The sequence below is a fragment of the Gymnoscopelus microlampas genome (assembly GCF_963454915.1).
Source record: "Gymnoscopelus microlampas genome assembly, chromosome: 22".
NCBI classification, from domain to species: Eukaryota; Metazoa; Chordata; class Actinopteri; order Myctophiformes; family Myctophidae; genus Gymnoscopelus; species Gymnoscopelus microlampas.
Window position 1 is genome coordinate 43,884,312 of NC_139959.1, and position 18,705 is coordinate 43,903,016.

At 41.3% G+C, this 18,705-nt stretch overlaps 2 protein-coding genes and 1 long non-coding RNA gene across 4 annotated transcripts in view; 2 read left to right on the forward strand and 1 right to left on the reverse strand.

Moving 5' to 3' along the window:
• The window catches only part of LOC311039183 (uncharacterized protein), a 396,442-nt gene that overhangs the window by 98,672 nt on the left and 279,065 nt on the right, over window positions 1-18,705 (reverse strand). The gene's annotated exons all lie outside the window — the stretch shown is intronic.
• Window positions 1-18,705, forward strand: part of LOC311039195 — a 124,552-nt gene that overhangs the window by 49,220 nt on the left and 56,627 nt on the right. The gene's annotated exons all lie outside the window — the stretch shown is intronic.
• Window positions 259-9,524, forward strand: LOC311039191 (ribosomal biogenesis factor-like). 2 transcript variants are annotated; one of them, XR_014600134.1, is made up of 5 exons: window positions 259-322; window positions 4,599-4,723; window positions 5,807-5,929; window positions 8,358-8,964; window positions 9,051-9,524. XR_014600134.1 is itself a non-coding variant. In XM_084048863.1 (4 exons), exons 2-4 carry the CDS (start codon window positions 4,610-4,612, stop codon window positions 8,424-8,426), a joined length of 306 nt encoding a protein of 101 aa, XP_083904989.1. In that variant the 5' UTR covers window positions 259-322; window positions 4,599-4,609; the 3' UTR covers window positions 8,427-9,524. The 2 variants fall into 2 exon arrangements, 1 of the variants encoding a protein (XP_083904989.1); XM_084048863.1 differs by having other exon boundaries at window positions 8,358-9,524.

An 18,705-nucleotide genomic window follows, 5' to 3' on the forward strand; every position in this document is an offset into this window, starting at 1 on the left:
GTATCCTTCTCCAGTAGCCTACCATTAACTCATGGTTTGACACATTTGACAGAGTAATACTTGTTATTGAGTAATATTTGACCAGGAGTAGCTACTTTATCCCATAGACTGTTGATACTATGTAAACTCCGCCCTCCCGGTATAGTCTTCTAAACCGTATCAAACACACCCCTCCATAAGAGTGGGCGGGGCGTGTCAGCTCCTACGTCAACAACTCTGGTTGCCATGGTTGCTACCTCGCTGCGTCGCACACAATGTGCGTCATCTGGAGTGGACACGCTTTCTACACATGAGGAGGATTTATCAACAACAGATTCTCTAGGTTTGTCTAATGTTTTAATACTTAAAACACAGCATGTTTTATGGGTTTTATTCTGCTTATTATGTGTGAGGTGTGTTAATAATGTTTAGTCAGTATACAATCACACACTCTCATCAATAACAGTACATTGATTTAGTTTGAACGTCGCCAACATAGGCCAGTGTTTCTCAAACGTTTACATTTCTATGACCACCACATTATGTATACTTTTTGATGTTGTAATCCAGTGGTTTTCAACCTTTTTTTTTGTGTCAAGGACCCCCCCAAATTGACACATATTAGCCCAGGGACCCCCCATTTGAAAATATATGCCAGGGACCCAACCATTTTGATTTCTTGGGGGTCCCCAATCTACACTGTACCATCAGCATTTGTGTTCATTTAATTCTGAGAGTGTACAAATGGAACCAAATGGACCCGTGAGGGTCCATTTGGTTCATTTTCAAGGGTCCATTTGGTTACATTTGTACACTCAGAGTTACAGACACATAAGGGTCCATTTGGTTCCTAACAATTAATTTGGCTGGGGACCCCCTGGAACCCCCTCAAGGACCACTGGTGGTCCCCGGACCACTGGTTGAGAACCACTGTTGTAATCTCTGGCAGTCTGAGACCTCCAATGCACACTCTAGTTAAGGGTCTTCAACGTGTTTGAGAGGCCAAGGACCCCCTAGCTGAGAGAGAGATGAAGCAGGGACCCCCACTACATAATATTGTATTAAATGATGTTGCAGATTAAACCTTTTTCATAGATTTCATAGATAGCTTCATAGACTTGTTTAACAGCACAGTCATCAGTGTTGGATTCATGTTAATGTTTTATCAGACATTTAACCACTTGATCTAAGACCTTTCACTCTGTACTTGAGCTGCTATTTTTTCCTATTCCTATTTTTGGCTAATGTTCTCCCTCAGAATAGTGATGCTTGGGTTCAAGTGGTTAAAGGCATTGTAGGGAGTTCAGACATAATCAAAGAAAAAAACTGTTGTCAAACACCGCCCCTCCAGCAGTTCTTTTCCCCGACCACCAGGGGGTGACGCAGGGGGGACTTTTTAAATGAGTCATGCCCAAAATAGGTTGCCTTATGCGGATACAATTCGCGGAAATGCCCGACCCTACGGTTCTCTGAATTTATATTTTTAAATAGGCTCTTTCATGATAAATTGACCACATATATGAAGCTAAACAACTAAATTCTATCCAAACGATTTTTTAAAAGTAAATTATGTGCCTCAAAAAAGAAGTTTGAGAGCGTTTTAAAACCGAAAGTAAAAAGTTGATACGGGCACGGACGCGCACGGACACGCACATGCGTGCGTTAATTTACGACCCGGACATAAACAACATGAACATAAACAGAAGGGAAAATACGGATTTCAGACAGAGGACTGTGTTTCAATGAAGGAAAACACCCCAGCATCATTATATAGTGGCTGATAGAGGGGAGAAAATGCAAAAAAAATATATATACATATTTTTTAAATTTAGGCTTAATGTTCCCTACAATGCCTTTAATGTAAAAAACATGATCCTATCACACAAAGATTTGATGCCTCCCCCCCCTCTGTAGTAACTCCGAGGACCCCCTAGGGGTCACGTATACGGACCCCCTGTTGAAGACCCCTGCTCTAGTGTTAATTTAACAGGTCCATTTGGTGTCTAAACTATCAATCATTTAGCTGGGACCCCCCTCAAGGACCCCTGAATGTATAAAAACCTGTATATTATGAACCCAAATGGACAACAATATCAACAGGGGGATGTGATCCCAGCTGTCATGATGAGGCCAACTCATATCATACCGGGATCGTTTTATCTAGATGTGTTGACCATTGCATGTTACCCCATTAAGACCCAAAGCCGATTCTACAAATGTCTTCTAAATCCCAACAGTTTTCTGAAAAACGTATGTTTCTATATCAGTGGTGCTCAAACTTTTTCATGTCAAGGACCCCCAAAATGATATGTATTTGGCCGCCGACCCACATCTCAAAATATGTTGTTCCAGGGACCCCCCAGAAGCAAAGATTTGAGTTAAAATGTTCGCTTTAAAACAACATATATTCAAAGATTTGCACACATTTTCACGATCTACAAGCTCATAGCGCGGCACTCGGTGCCGTGCTATGAGCTTGTATATCTGCTATTTTTGAATAGCCAAGGTGTAAAATAATGCTTTTTAGCTCAAATAAAAAAAATTACACAGTTGCGTTCCATGTCTCGCGTGCCAGTCGCGTAGATCTACGCCAAACGATTTAAAGCCGCAGTGTGCCAGTCGCGTAGATCTACGCGACTCGCATTTCCCATGTTAAATTGAAAAAGTGCACATTCCGGAATTTTTTTCGACCCATTTCCGGTTCCGGGGCCGACCGGAAACGGAATAAAACTGGTTCCGGTTTTTTCGCTCGCATCCGTTTCCTGTCTGGGCGTCAGCTTAGAATGGATTTATCTCCCTTGTGGTTTTCCTCACCGCATCGTCCTGTCTAACGTTCTCGCCTGTAACTTCAAAATGGCGCCACGGATCGGCTCGGATTTTTTTGTATTTGTTTTTCACGGATCCCGTGTTTGTGTCGAACCAAATGAACGCGGATTTTAAACGGATTTAGCGGGGGCTATGACGACATGAAAACAACAAAAAAACAACAAAAAGAGCTTGGCACTGGTAGGTACATTATGAGATTAACCTCTGGCGTCCAATGTGTTAAGGGTTAAGAAACCAAAAACTACTATTGTCATGGAGCCCTGTGTGCCTGTGGCCCCCGGGGGCGGAACCCTGGGGACCACACGCGGCCCCTGGGCATGGTGTGACTTATTGTCATGGCAGGCCCCTGGATAGTGTTTGTGCTGAGTTTGTTGCGGATTGAAGCAAGGGTGCGCCCGTGGCACCCAGGGGCCCCTGTTGTGGCTATTCTGATCTGATGGCAGACCCCCGACCAGTGTTTGTGCCACGTTTGTCTCCCCCTCGGGCAGCGAGGCTCATTAACAAGGCCCGCTGTCTCTCATGGACACATCTCTGGGATCACACCTCCCTCACTGCCCTCAGGACAGTACAATATACAAGTGGCAAGTGTATATGACACCGGGGCGGCTGTGGCTCAGGAGGTAGAGCAGGTCGGCCAATGATCCGTGGGTCGGAGGTTCGAATCCCGGCTCCTCCTCCTGTCCACATGTCGAAGTGTCCTTGGGCAAGACACTGAACCCTACACTGCCTCCAATGATTCGGTCGGCGCTAGCTTGCCACCATTGGTGTGTGAATGTGGGAAAAGTGGGGACGCTGGCGTCGAATGTTCGCCGCTCCACCTCCCAATGTCCCCTCCCTGAATGAATGAATGAACCATTGTAAGAGCGCTTTGAGTAAGTTTGAGTACTTAGAAAAGCGCCATAAAAATGCAATTCATTATTATTATTATTATTATATCGCTGTTGTCGGGCGAAACCTCTCATCTCCATATTTTAACTTTTTGTGTTTTTTCGTAAATTAACGCCCCTACTTGATCAGACTGCAGCGTCACACAAAAGCATAAAAACTTTTGATGCTTTTTTTTATTTGAATTCTGAAAAGTAACAGTTTTGGACATCATTAAAAAAGTTTCCACCTGACAGAATATATGCTGCCGTGTGAATGAATGAACATACTGCTACCCTCTGTGTGAGAACACGTGATGTGTACTGCTCAATACAATGCAATAATTAATACATTTATTTGTTTTAGTGCGTTGTGGAATGTTAACTACCCTCTGTGTACATATGAATTCATATTTATTTATCTTCCTTCCAGCCGATATATCATAGCCTATCATAGCCTATATAGCCTATATAAAAAAAGTTCCTATTTAATCACACAAAGATCAGGCAGACGCTCTATAGTAACTCCGAGGACCCCCTAGGGGTCCCTGACAGCCTGTTGAAGACCCCTGGTCTAGTGTGTTTGTAGCCATGTAACAATAACAAACAACACTTAATGAAAATTGAGCCAAACTAGAAGGTTTATCTTCACTTGTCTTTGTTTGTAATTTGATGATTAGAAAAAGACACAGACATGCAACGTCATTCTGATGTTGACCACCTGATGGCACTGTAGGGCAAACCAACCTGCAACACTGTCAAGATCTGCTGCTGTACCTGCTTGAATATCATAAATTAACACATTATCGTCTCGTTGGTTTGAAACCAAGGATGTGAAACCAACAACAAGGCATTAGGTCTTCTTAGCTCATGATGAGTGCAGAAATATTTGAAAGTGACACTGTTGTTGTTGTTTTTTCTTCTCCATAGATTAAGCAGTCATGGGGAAAAACAAGCAAAAAGCCAAGAAACAGAAGGTGAACGTCTTTCAAATTGCAAACAAGCATTCCAAACACAAGAACAAAACCAAGCCCGTCACCTCTTCTCTGAAACACGTAAGTGACTGAATCTCTCTACAATTCACGGTGTGACATTTCGCTCCAGTGACACGGTGTCCAGTTTCTGCAATTAGTTTCGATTGCGGAAACTGGATTGTTTCGCATTACACATGGATTAAAGTTATCAGTCACCACGATTTATTTCAGTCATTTGGGATTCCATAGCAGCCAGCATCATGTCTTGGAACGGAGAGCATGTTGCGCAGCGAAAATAGCCAATCTACAAGCTCTCAATGCGTCACAGACGCATTGAGAGCTTGTAGATCGGCTATTATTGGCTTAGGAATACGACAAAAAAACTCAAAATTCAACATGAATTCAAGTCTATTTTTTTGAGTGAACTATCCCTTTTAAAGCCTCAATCTGACTTTTGGATGGCAGTATGTAGAACAGCAGGAACGATATTACGAAAACATAATCATTTTACACATTTTACATATATTGCATTTTACAATTTTTTAGGAAACAGCGCTAGTGTGAAGGGGGGGGAGGGGCTCCTTTCATAATGTTTCACAAATCGCACATTAGGACATACTTGGGCAACTGGCGGCCCGGGGGCCCCATGCGGCCCCCACCTTCACTTAATGCGGCCCGCAGGTTAATATCGGAACACTGATATATTATTGATTCCAGCTGTTACAATTGCAAACATGACCCGCTTTAATTACTTCAGTCTATATTAGTAGCTTAATGACTAGTGTTAAAATTCTGTTTTTTTTATGTCCAGTGTATTTGTATATAAGTTCATAAAGTTAACAAGTATAACTAAATGCATTTGAAATTACATTTAAAAAATACTTTTCGGGATTAAAAAAGAAAATTGCCAAAAGAAATCTGGATTCCAAATCCAAAATAGCAAAAATAGGCGATTGAGCTTGTAGATCGGCTATTTTTGCTACTTTTATGTGACATAGTCACATAATGGCCCGACAGTATCTGCAATGTGGCCCTCTGGAGTGAGTGTGGACATATAGTGGCCCTCTCCATCATCAAAGTTGCATCACCCCTGCATTAGGACTTGGTCATACAAACGTTTTCAGTCGTGAGATTACATTTTTTGCTTTAATCCCTGATTTACAGATCAACGCAGTGAAGAATCTGAATGAGAAGGTAGAGAACCTCAACCAGATCTTCACGGAAATCCAGAGGGACGTGACGAGTGTTTCCAAGTCTGTCGCTCCGGAACCCAAGAAACAGATGCAGGTAACGGTGGTGATGGGCTGTATCAGTCTGCTAAGATTTCATTTTCATAGAGCTTTAAAGCTGCACTATGTAACTTTCCGGATTTCAACCCGGTTTCCTGCGCAAGTGCTGACATTTTTACCATTGAGCTAATGGAGCCTGCCTGCTTGCTCAGGGGATAAAATGTAATCTTTCGTGTCAGATCCTGTGTCTAGGTGAGATATGACCTTTGACACAATCTAAATGTCTCAATAGAAGAGCAGGGAGACCAAATACAACCACCCCAATTGTATAAGTAATGCACGGGATAATGCATGGGTAGGTGGTCATTACTGAAAATTAAATCCCGACAGGGTCATTATCCACCGACGCGGATTTGCCCCGGGGCGACTGTGTTTTGGGGCGAGCGTTTTGGTATTCTGCCATTGTTGCGTCACGGTAAACAGGGAAGTGTAGTGGATCAAATAGAATGACTTTTAGGTTATTGCATCGTCTATTTCTCACTTCAAATGTTTCCAAAAACATTCTTGAGAGCAACGTTTAGTTGTAAAGGACATGGTGTGTTTGTTTACATAGCTGTCATGTTGGTTACAGCATAAAATCAAGTTGATATGAGCAGGTGCTCTGTGCCTTTGATTAGACGTTGTATTGTATAAGTTATATTGTATTACTCTACCATACATATTGGACAAAATTACATTTTATACATGAAAGAGAAGTTACAAAGTGCCACTTTAACTTGTTAAAAGTTAATAAAGCACTTTAGACTGATGATAATCAGTCATTTCCAGGTCGGTTGCCAATTTTCAGGCAATCAGTAGAAAGTACCCATTTATCAGCTTCAATTTGCTTCAGTGTTTCAGTTCACATTTTGTCCGCTAATGTTTTGTTTCATCACTTCCAATTTCACTTATTTATCCTGTACGAGTTCTCTCTCATATAAAAGTGGTATCCAGAGTGACCTGAAAATGTATTTTCTGTTTAGTAAAGAGCTGGAGATACAGGAAGACCCCTGTGTTACTGAACAAACACTCTATAGCAGTGATTACCATTTGAACATAGAGCTCTTCCACACGTATTTGGAACAGAAACATCACTTAGTCAGTGGTGTGTTCTACCCAAGGGGCAAGTCTGAGATATTTACGATGAGGCCGACAAAATGGCCAGAGTGGCGCTGTTTTACCCTGCGCCGACCTGCGGTGTCAGAAAGAATTTATTTTAGCGCAAGTGAATGGGTTTTTTGACAAACTTTAGACTAGATTTTCTTACTGTAATAAAAAGTGTCATAAATTCTATATGCTTCCAGTCGCTAGTTTAAAGTCTCCTTTCAATCATCATGATATGTGTTTTGCTAAATTATGGTCCTATTTATTATAAAATTGACGATAAAGTAGGCTATTCTCTAGGAGGGGCGGGATGATTTGATTGACAAGCTACACAACCAATAGCATTCATTCCCCGCCCCCCGCTCTTGATTGACAAGCTACCCAACCAATAATGGTCTGGTCTCATTCTGACGCGTATTGAAAGATGGCGGACCTACAGTCTTGCAACAATAGGCTTCATTTTCGGTCTGTAGAAAGCAGCGGAGGGGGTTTGTCCATCTCATTTATACAGTCTATGGTTCTACCGTGTTACGCTATATACGTAGTGTGGACCTGCAGAACATTTTCGTAACCAAGCTTAGCCATCCTAAAAACGTCCGAGGAAGCGTATTTGATATGCAGGAGGAGGGGCTGGATGTAGACCAGGGGTCTTCAACGTTTTCAGGCCAAGGACCCCCTAGCTGAGAGAGAGATGAAGCAGGGACCCCCTCTATATTGTATAACATTGTGTTTCAGATAAACGTTTGCTGCTCTTTTTTCCCTCTACACCTTATAACTCTTTGCCAAAAATAGCCGATCTACAAGCTCACAACGCCTCGCAGCGCGAGGCGTTGTGAGCTTGTAGATCTGCTATTTTTGGCTAAAGTTCTCCTCAGAAAAGGGATGATAGGGTTCAAGTCGTTAATGTAAAAAAAAAAAAAAAATCATATCACACAAAGATTTTGCGGACCCCCTGTAGTAACTCTGAGGACCCCCTAGGGGTCCCGGACCCCCTGTTGAAGACCCCTGATGTAGACTTCAGTTCAAACAGCCTTTTTCATGTTATAATGTGGCGTCTGAAGGCGAAGGCTTATGTGTGACTATTGTCTTGAGGTGAAAATGACCGCTGTCCGTTGGAGTAATTTGCACATTAACTATAGAGCGGTTATTTCATTCGGCGACTACGCATGTGCGTACATACTGTACACGCGCATGTGCGCTTGCACGTGCCGTACGTGGGAGAAGGAATAATTATAGTATGTCCTCCGAAAAAAACCTAGAACACACCACTGCACTTACTCCACCTTTTTTAAAGTTTAAAATTCTCCTGTCTTGACTGGTTCTCATCTTTGGTCTCATGTCAGGTTGTCAGAGAAGCACCGAAGGAATCGGTGAACGTGGACAATGCCGCCCAGCTCTTCTCTCAGCTTTAGCGCCCTCTGCAGCGATGACATCACTCTACAGCGATGACATCACACTGCAGTGATGTCATCACTCTACAGTGATGACATCACTCTACAGTGATGACAGAAAAAACCTCCCCAGACATAGCCTGAGGACACCAGAGTGACCAACTCTGTCAACTCTTCTCTCCTCATTAGAGATGTACCCATACCAGTTTTTTTCTTACCGATATACCCATAACTTTCGTATCGGTCGATACTAAGTACCTATCCGATACCAGTGTGTAATTTAAAAATAATCTTGGACAGTGGTTCTCAAAGTGTGGTCCAGGGACCCTGAGGGTTCCTTGGGGGGGTTCCAAATGGCCCCTCACAGGTCTGTACAGTAAGAGTATAAAACAGTCTTGCAACATCAACTGCAAGCATTCAAAATACAAAATAATTAATGACAGTAAATGAAATACTGTGTCATCATTATTATTCCTCTTTGACCTTGTGAGGGAGACGGGACACAATACAAACACTACACCTGCTCTGAAGGGCATAGGACAGTGCACGTTGTCGCACCGTGCAGTGGTACCGCTACAGACAGAGGCATTGACACACACAGAGACAGTGGTACCGCTACAGACAGAGGCATTGACACACACAGAGACAGTGGTACCGCTACAGACAGAGGCATTGACACACACAGAGACAGCCGCAGAAAACAAATATGACTGCTGACAATGATGATTTTAAGACTGATTCTGAAACAAATTCACCTCATCAGTTATTAATTCGTAAACATATTTCTATTGTACTTGTAAGAAACAAAATTCACCTGTATTCTGCGAATGTGAAGACATGCACTTGAATAGATATATATTTAAGGCATTAAGACCTGAAGCCGATTCTACATGTCTCCTAAATCTCAACATTATTCTGAAAAACCTATGTTTCTATATCAGTGGTGCTCAATCTTTTTCATGTCAAGGACCCCCAAAATTATATGTATTTGGCCGCGGACCCCCATCAAAATATTTTGTTCCAGGGACCCCCAGAAACAAAAATTTGAGTTAAAAATGTTTGCTTTAAAAATATATATATATTCAAAGATTTGCACACATTTTCACGAATTTTCAAAAATAGCAGATCTACAAGCTCATAGCGCGGCACTCGGTGCCGCGCTATGAGCTTGTATATCTGCTATTTTTGAATAGCCCAAAGTGTAAAATAATGCTTTTTAGTTCAAATCTAAAAATGACACAGTTCCAGGTCTTAATGTGTTAAGGCAAATTGAACAGAATTGACTGAATATTTGATACATGATACATTACATGGTATGGGAATGACATGGACTGACATACTCACCGATAGCGATACTCCTTGTGATGTGCATCTTTGTATTTAATGCCCAGGTGTTTTGTTGTTTGATGGTAACACAAATAACTGTATTTATCCACATGAACCCTAATGTCCAATTCATGAGCATCATGTCATAATTGGCAAACAGGCAAACGTTGCGAGACGCTGTGATTTTATAGATAGAAACTTTGATTCTGCTTTGCGGTGGATACTGTCAATGCTTTTCAATGGGAACGGAGTGGTTTGTTGCCATTCAAGGATTTCTTTGAAAAAAATGCTCCGTTCCCATTGAAAAGCATTGACAGAATTCACCTTCATAGGCATAATTAAAGATATACTTCACCCAAAAACGTCCTTTTTTTCTATGGATTAGTCACCCTATTGGAGATGTGAATTCATGGATATTCTTTTGTTTTTGTCTCATTCCTAAGACAATAATTTTATGACCAGCGGGACCGGTAGGCAGCGGTTTCCGGTAGGAGATACAAAGGAGACTCTTTGTGTCTCCTACCGAAACCGCTGCCGGTCATCAAATTATTGGCTTAGGAATGAGACAAAAACTAAAACATATCCATGGGGTGACTAATCCATAAGAGAAAAAAAGTCATTTTGGGGTTGAACTATCCCTTGTTTGGTCATTTGATATAACTTCACTGTACTACAGCTGAAAATAATTTATTTATCATTGACAGTGAATAATACAAATGTGATATTTGTCAGGATGATATCTTATATTTTATTTTCTCTGTTTTCCCTCTGTTAAGTATTTTAGTTTATAAGCTGGCTGTATGCAAGATGATTTACCCTTCTTTATTAAATACTGAATGAGTGAGTTTATTTTCAACATTAATTAAAAACAAATAAAATACAAAACGGAGGAAAAAACATGGGTTTGCATATTTATTTAAATAATCCCTTTCCATCCAAATATACTTCTGTTTGTTTGATCTGATTATGTTGTCATAATATTACTTAGTGATAATAATTATGATGTAATGTATGATAAACATTGAAGATAGATTACAGCTAATTACCCTGAACTACTTTCTGCCAGCATATCTTGTCCCCATGTATGATACTTTGATCTCTGTGGTTAGTGGGGATTTTTGCATCTTTCACACCAGTTTTAAAGCGGCACTATGTAACTTTCATCTTCTACCCCGGATTTGAACCCGGTTTCCTGCTTAAGTCCTGACATTTTTACCATTGAGTTAAGTGCTGACATTTTTACCATTGAGCTAATGGAGCCTGCCTGCTTGCTCAGGGGATAATTTGAATCCTGACCATCAGGTCAAAATGTGTGTCAGATCCTGTGTCTAGGTGAGACATGACCTTTGACACGATCTAAATGTCTCAATAGAAGATATTGTGTTAACATACTCTACCATACAGATAGGACACATTTACATTGTATTTATTAAAAAAAAGAGTTACATAGTGCCACTTTAAAAATTACCGTGTGCAGTAAGTAAATAAAAGTTCATTCCAAGATTAATAGCAATCCAGATATTCAAATGTTCTGGTCTGGTCGTCCTGATGTATAAAGAGTGTTAAAACTAATGATAAAAGGCAAGTCTGACAGCATGTGGTAGGAATGACCTGGTTTACACTGGGGTTGAATGTGTCTATTGCTAAAGGTGGTCTTTAGCTAGGCTGACATGCTGTTATTATCCAGCAGTTCTGCCAGCATTCTGTCCTCTGCCACCTGTCCCTGTGTGACAGACCCAGCCCTCTTTATGAGTTAATTCAGTCTGTTGATGTCCTTTGCTTTCTTGTCTTTGTCCCAATACATCACACAGCATAAAACAACAACAGACTGATAGAACATGTGTTGCATCTAGAAATAGACATTGTAAGACATGAGCCTTTTTTGCCCGCCCGGGTACTTGTAGGAATTGTCTATCTCTGTGTCACTCCCACTGAAGTTTGGTTTGCCTTCCTCCTGAAGTCCACCACAATCACCTTTTGTCGTTGACCTCTTCAGCTACAGCAGGTTTTCCTCTCACCGTTTTGCAAAGTGGTCCACCAGACCCCTGTGCTCTAGCCTGGCATTGCCAGACTGATGATGTTGATTCACTCACACGTTACTCCACGGTATTAGTCTGGACTTCGGCCCATAGGCAGAGAGTATGAGAAATCAGAAAATGACCGGGCCAATCAGTGGCTGCTTTTCAATGTTGTACGGACAGCAGTTGAAACGCAGTCACTGATAGGTGGGGGGTCTCACCAGCAGTGTTGCCTTGTCCGCTTATTTATAAGCGACTTCGGGCTTTTTTTTTGTAAAGTCACTTATAAATATTGGGCTTGTTTCTAAAGTGTAGCTGCTTATTTTGGGCTTGCTGTGTAATGTTGTTTAAACCAGTGTTTCTCAAACATTTTCATGTCAAGGACCCCCAAATGAATATGTATTTGTCTGCGGACCCCCAAATGAATATGTATTTGTCTGCGGACCCCCATCTGAAAATATTTGATGCCAGGGACCCCCATACAAGATTGTGTAGTTAACATGCTTCAAAAATATTAAACATTTGTCAAATTTTCTTAAAGATCTTTAAAAGATCTTTTTGAAAATATGCGATGCAACGCATTGTGAGCTTGTACTGTAGATTTTTGTTGAAAACTTGTGAAATGGGACATTCTGCATAATGAGTACTTTTGGTACTTTAAGTACATTTTGATACCAATACTTTTATACTTTTACTCAAGTAAATTTGGAATTCTGGACTTTTACTTGTGATGGACTATGTCTACATTTCAGTATTGATACTTTTGCATTTGAGTACTTTTTCCACCACTGATGTTTTCCATAGCAGAGACTCTCTTGAGGTGCATCTAGGCTCTGGTTGAAAAAAGGGGCCGAGCACCCCACAGCCCTCAGCACCCAATGGTGCTGATGGATGCTGTCCAGTCCAGCAGTCACGCCCTTTCCCCTGGGACGTCATAAATCATCGCCTTTTGGGTCAATTCCAACATTTTCAAGGGAAAAGAGAAGGTTATTTTTTTTTGCAGAGTAAAATTGGCCTGTGATGTGTTAGTGTTAGGATGTTCCTCTGGGAAGCGGACGCGCATCCCACTGGGATCCAGATGGCGGGACAAGCGCCAGTTCCTGGTGGCACCAGGGTGGTCGATGCCAACCACTATATATCCTATAGGGAGACACATATCATGCCAACACCAGAAAGCTTGAAAGAATGTCATCAGTTATAGTTATATTATGGTGCTTTAACCCATTAAGACCGGGAAAGAATCGGTGTCATTTTCAGATTTCCTTTGGCTATTCAAAAATAGCAGATCTACAAGCTCGTAGTGCGGCAGCTTGTAGATCTGCTATTTTTGAAACAACCGTGAAAATGTGTGAAATCTTATGAATGTATAATTTTTTAAAGCGATATTTTGAGATGGGGGGGGGGGGTGGTCCGCGGCCAAATACATATCATTTTGGTTGGTCCTTGACATGAAAAAAGTTGAAAAAATGAAGAAAAAAAAACAATGTTTTTGGCCGCCGACCCCCATCAAAATATGTTGTTCCAGGGACCCACCCCCAGAAGCAAAGATTTGAGTTAAAAGTGTTGTTTAAAAAAAAGTTATGTTTTCTAAGAAAATAGCAGATCTACAAGCTCATTGCGCTGCACTGTTTTTGAATAGCCCAAAGCTGGGGTCTTCAACGTTTTCAGGCCAAGGACCCCCTAGCTGAGAGAGAGATGAAGCAGGGACCCCCTCTATATTGTATGAAATTGTGTTTCAGATTCAACTTTTTTTGTTTACATCTGCTATTTTTTTTTCTTTTTGAACAAATCTTGAAAGTATGAGAGAGCTACTGATTTAGATGGCATTTAGTACAATCGGCCTGCAGGTCTTAAACTGTCCACAAGATGGAGCTCTGGGGTGGATTTATTAAAGGGCACAGTGACTGTGTGTGTGTGTGTGTGTGTGTGTGTGTGTGTGTGTGTGTGTGTGTGTGTGTGTGTGTGTGTGTGTGTGTGTGTGTGTGTGTGTGTGTGTGTGTGTGTGTGTGTGTGTGTGTGTGTGTGTGTGTGTGTGTGTGTGTGTGTGTGTGTGTGTGTGCGTGCGTGCGTGCGTGCGTGCGTGCGTGCGTGCGCGCGCGCGCGCAGCAGTGGTGTAAAGTAACGAAGTACACGTACCCAAGTCCTGTACTTAAGTATAAAAAGTAATCAACTATAAAAACTTGACAAACGTTGGCCAAATTGTCAAATAATAAAATAAACAGAAACCTATAACCTACCTACCTGTATTTAAAGGCTGATTCCACACAGTGTGAGGACATCAGTGAAAGATAAGCAGACTTTACATCCTCCTATTGAAGCCATTAGTTCACCGAGTGGAAGTCAAAGCTGACCGTTCCTGGATCGTAAACTTGAGACGTCACTGTTTGGGTTCTTAAGACATCACTGGGACAGTTCTAGACAGCTGGAGAAGACGCTCAGTCAAGAGATGGAGAACAAGCCGTGTGATGCTGAGATGAGAAGGATCCAGCAATATGAGGTGGATGTGACTCTGGACCCTGATACAGCATATCGCTACCTCATCCTGTCTGAGGATGGAAAACAAGTTAGTCATGGAAACGTATGGAATAATCTCCCAGAGAACAAAGAGAGATTCTCTCCATGTGTCTGTGTCTTAGGAAAACAAAGCTTCTCCTCAGGAAGGTTTTACTATGAGGTTCAGGTTGGAGGGAAGACTGACTGGACAATAGGAGTGGCCAGAGAGTCCATCAACAGGAAGGGATCGATCTATCCGGAACCAAACAAAGGTTACTGGACTATATGGTTGAAGAATGGAAATAAGTACGAGGCTAATGCTGGCCCTCCTGTCCTCCTCCCTGTAAGAGAGGAGGTCCAGAAAGTGGGAGTGTTTGTGGATTATGAGGAGGGTCTGGTCTCCTTTTATGATGTGGAGACCAGAGTCCATATCTACTCTTTCACTGGCTGCACCTTCACTGAGAGACTTTATCCATTCTGCTGTCCATGTAATAACCGTAATGGTACAAAGCTCCTCTGATCATCTCCCCTGTCAATCATACTGATTGACAGAATTAATCCTTACATTTACAATAGAATGTGTGAATTACACAGTGTAATTGTAACTCTTAACAAACCTGCTTATCTGCAGCAGTTAGGGCTTCAGTGCCTTGCTCAAGGACGCTTCATCCAGTTCAAAACACTGTTGACGACCTACAAGGCAGTCAAGGTCACGTCACCTCCTGACCTGGAGGACATGATCCACCCCTACACCCCTTCACCCCTTCACCCCTTCACAAACACTTTGCATCAGATAGCTGTGTTTTTTTACCAAATTAGGTAGAAATGGTGTTGTGAGTCATGTGACAATGAGCATCAAACAGGGTTCTGATACTCCATACTGTTTGACTGTAATTGGATTCATAAATGTCTGGGCGGGCTGGGACCTATTTCTAATCCAAAAAATCACACCCAGTGTGAAGTGAGCGGTGTTATTTAGAACAGTGGTCATCACAGTGATGGAAGCTCACTTAAAAAAAAAGTATTTTTTTTGATGTGCGTGGTGATATTTATATGTTATTAATTTAATGCGTCTCGCTAGCCAATCACAGTACTGAGCAAAGGGTGTGAATAGAGTCAGCCAATCACAGTACAGCAAAAGACACATTTTCACGACGGTCTTTTCACGACGGTCCCAAACCCACTTATAGGAGCAACTACACCGCTCAAAAACTAAATATATCACGAACACAACACCCAATCAACCCCTAATTAGAATCACATGTATAGAGCATTGGTTGCTAAATGATACAGTAGATAGTTAGGAACCAAATTGACCCTTATGGGTCTGTAACTCAGAGAATGTGCAAATGGAACCAAATGGACCCTGATGGGTTTTGCTCAGTTTGACACTATGAATGGGGGTCCGCATAAATCTGTACACATATCTAAATACTGAATCAAGCAACTTAAAAAAAACTGTCTGGGGTGCTCCCAAAAGCCTGAGTAGATGTTAAAATGAGTGAAATATCCCTTTAATGCCATCCTATGTGTGTTGCCAGCTGCTCTCTGATACACTGGAGACAGAAATGTGTGAATCATCATTTATACTTATAATCACATGACGTGTTTTGTTCGCTGAAAATAACATATTTTCAGGGAAGTCGTTATTTCCAGGCGACCTTTAAATGGGGTGTAATTATTATAGATTTCTGTAAATCATGTGAGCATCTATTTAAGGCCACTTTTCTTCACCTTATACCCAGCTTCATGTCATTGTGTCTCATAGAACTGCAGTGAGACAGAACACGCTGTACTTTGATTTGATTTATTGATTTGCACAACAGGAATCAATCATAGGCATACTGGTAGTAATAGTATACGACTTCTTTCCTATATGACCTATCTATCTTATCTATCTCATCTATCTGTCTGTCTGTCTGTCTGTCTGTCTGTCTGTCTGTCTGTCTGTCTGTCTGTCTGTCTGTCTGTCTGTCTGTCTGTCTATCCATCGTTATATATTCAAGACCCCACTTTACTTTATATAAATGTGCTTTTTCACTGTCCAAAGCCAATATTAGTGGCTATAATAACCAATACTTTTGTACTTTTACTCAAGTACATTTGTAATACCGAACTTGTACTTGTAACAGCCTATTTCTACAATAGGATATTGATAGTTTTACAGTAAAACTATCAATATCCTATTGTAGAAGTAAAGCTTTTACTTGAGTAAAAAATGGGAGTACTTTTTCCATCATTGAGAAAAAGTAAGTGCACATGTTAAGTGTGTGTGTGTGTGTGTGTGTGTGTGTGTGTGTGTGTGTGTGTGTGTGTGTGTGTGTGTGTGTGTGTGTGTGTGTGTGTGTGTGTGTGTGTGTGTGTGTGTGTATGTGGGCCCACATCCTTAATGGTTGTCATGCGTACAGAGGGCTTTACATTTGTAGACATGACAGAATCGTGGATCTGATTGCAGACAGTATCATTTCCACATTCAGGTCACCTGATCCAATACTGTATAAGCACTCCACTGTGAAGCCGAGTATGTTCAATCTGTGTAGTGATGTCTCAATGTTCTCTGATATAGCAGCAAATACCCCCGATATTGTTGTTGTTGATGAGAATAACAGGTTCTCATTCTAGAGGTTGGCTGTACGTTTGACCACAGCCTAGAAGAAGCCTTTATAACTAAAGTGTTGACTAGAGCAGACCATGTCGCAACTGGGCTACAACTGTAAACTTTTAGTTTTCATATTTGGCAGCCTGGGCCATGTTCATAAGCTCGTTGTTAGAGGCCTTCAGATGGCTGGTCTCTCAAAGAGAAGAGCCAAACAGCTAGCAAAATATTGCTCAGTGTCAGCTATCATTGGCAGTCGCGCTATTTGGAGACGGCGCTGCTATTTGTACCCTTAAGCTGTATACTGACTGTTTGGCCCTACGTGTGTGTATAACTGTAACTGTGATTGCCTTTGTCGGCAGGTATGCCGTAGTAACCCACAGTGTCAAACTGCACTACTAGTATTTGTGTCCTTTAGACCTTGTATTTATGTGGACATAAATAAAGAATTCAAATGTGTGTGTGTGTGTGTGTGTGTGTGTGTGTGTGTGTGTGTGTGTGTGTGTGTGTGTGTGTGTGTGTGTGTGTGTGTGTGTGTGTGTGTGTGTGTGTGTGTGTGTGTGTGTGTGTGTGTGTGTGTGTGTGTGTGTGTGTGCGTGCGTGCGTGCGTGCGTGCGTGCGCATGCGTGCATGCGTATAATTCTTTTGAGCGGGTCAGATACTTTCAAGGTCTTCTTTCAATATGCGGCACAGCTCCTCTTTTTTCATTGATCTTTGGCTGCTGAACCATCCTCAAACAGCGAGCGCGGTCAATGTTTTGGAAAGCGATATTCATAGACTGCAGTAAACATAATCAACAATATTCATGAGAGGGGCTGCGCTGTAAAACTCTCTCTGAGCGTTAGTTTATCTCAGACGGGTAATTTTGTACACTAATTAACCCATTAAGGACGGGAATGCATCTGTGTAATTTTTTTTATGTCTTTGGCTATTCAAAAATAGCAGATATACAAGCTCGTAGCGCGGCACCGAGTGCCGCGCTACGAGCTTGTATATCTGCTATTTTTGAAAAATCTCGACAATTTGTGCAAATCTTTGAATATATCTATTTTTTCTAAAGCGAACATGTTTAACTCAAATCTTTGCTTCTGGGGGATTCTACAAATGTCTTCTAAATCCTAACCCTAACAGTTTTTTGAAAAACTTATGTTGCTATAATATCAGTGGTTCTCAAACTTTTTCATGTCAAGGACCCCTTGACATGAAAATGATATGTATTTCGCCACGGACCCCCATCTCAAAATATGTTGTTCCAGGGACCAGAAGCAAAGATTTGAGTTACAAATGTTGGCTTAAAATATATATATACATATATATATATATATATATTCAAAGATTTACACACATTTTCATGATTTCTTGCGGAACCGAGTGCCGCGCTATGAGTTTGTATATCTGTTATCTTTGAAAAGCCAAAGTATAATGGTTAAAGTGGTCACACAGATGCGTTCCCGGTCTTAATGGGTTAACACTCAGGAATTCTAGACGTCAATAGTTTGATTTGCTGCCGAGTGCAAAGCAGCGTGAAGCTCAGATACTGAGCTTGTTGCCTCATGTGAACCCAGCCGTGGTGGAAAAAGTACTCATATTTTGTACTTAAGTAAAAGTATCAATACTGCAATGTAGAAATATTCTGTCACAAGTAAAACGTCCAGCATTCAAAATATACTTGAGTAAAAGCACAACAATATTGGTACAATAATGTACTTAAAGTACCAACAGCAAAAAGTACTCATTGTGCAGAATGTCCCATTTCACATTTTACATGTATCTAAAATCTATCGAATCTTTTGAAAATAGCAGATCTACAAGCTCACAATGCGTCGCATTATTGCTATTTTCAAATGGCAGAGTGTGCATAGGGCTG

Bases quoted from the DNA above. Each gene is read 5' to 3' on its own strand.
- LOC311039191 (XM_084048863.1), top strand. From the start codon at position 4,610: ATGGGGAAAAACAAGCAAAAAGCCAAGAAACAGAAGGTGAACGTCTTT. The intron at 4,724-5,806 runs GTAAGTGACTGA...CCTGATTTACAG, and splicing joins TCACCTCTTCTCTGAAACAC to ATCAACGCAGTGAAGAATCT. The intron at 5,930-8,357 runs GTAACGGTGGTG...GTCTCATGTCAG, and splicing joins AACCCAAGAAACAGATGCAG to GTTGTCAGAGAAGCACCGAA.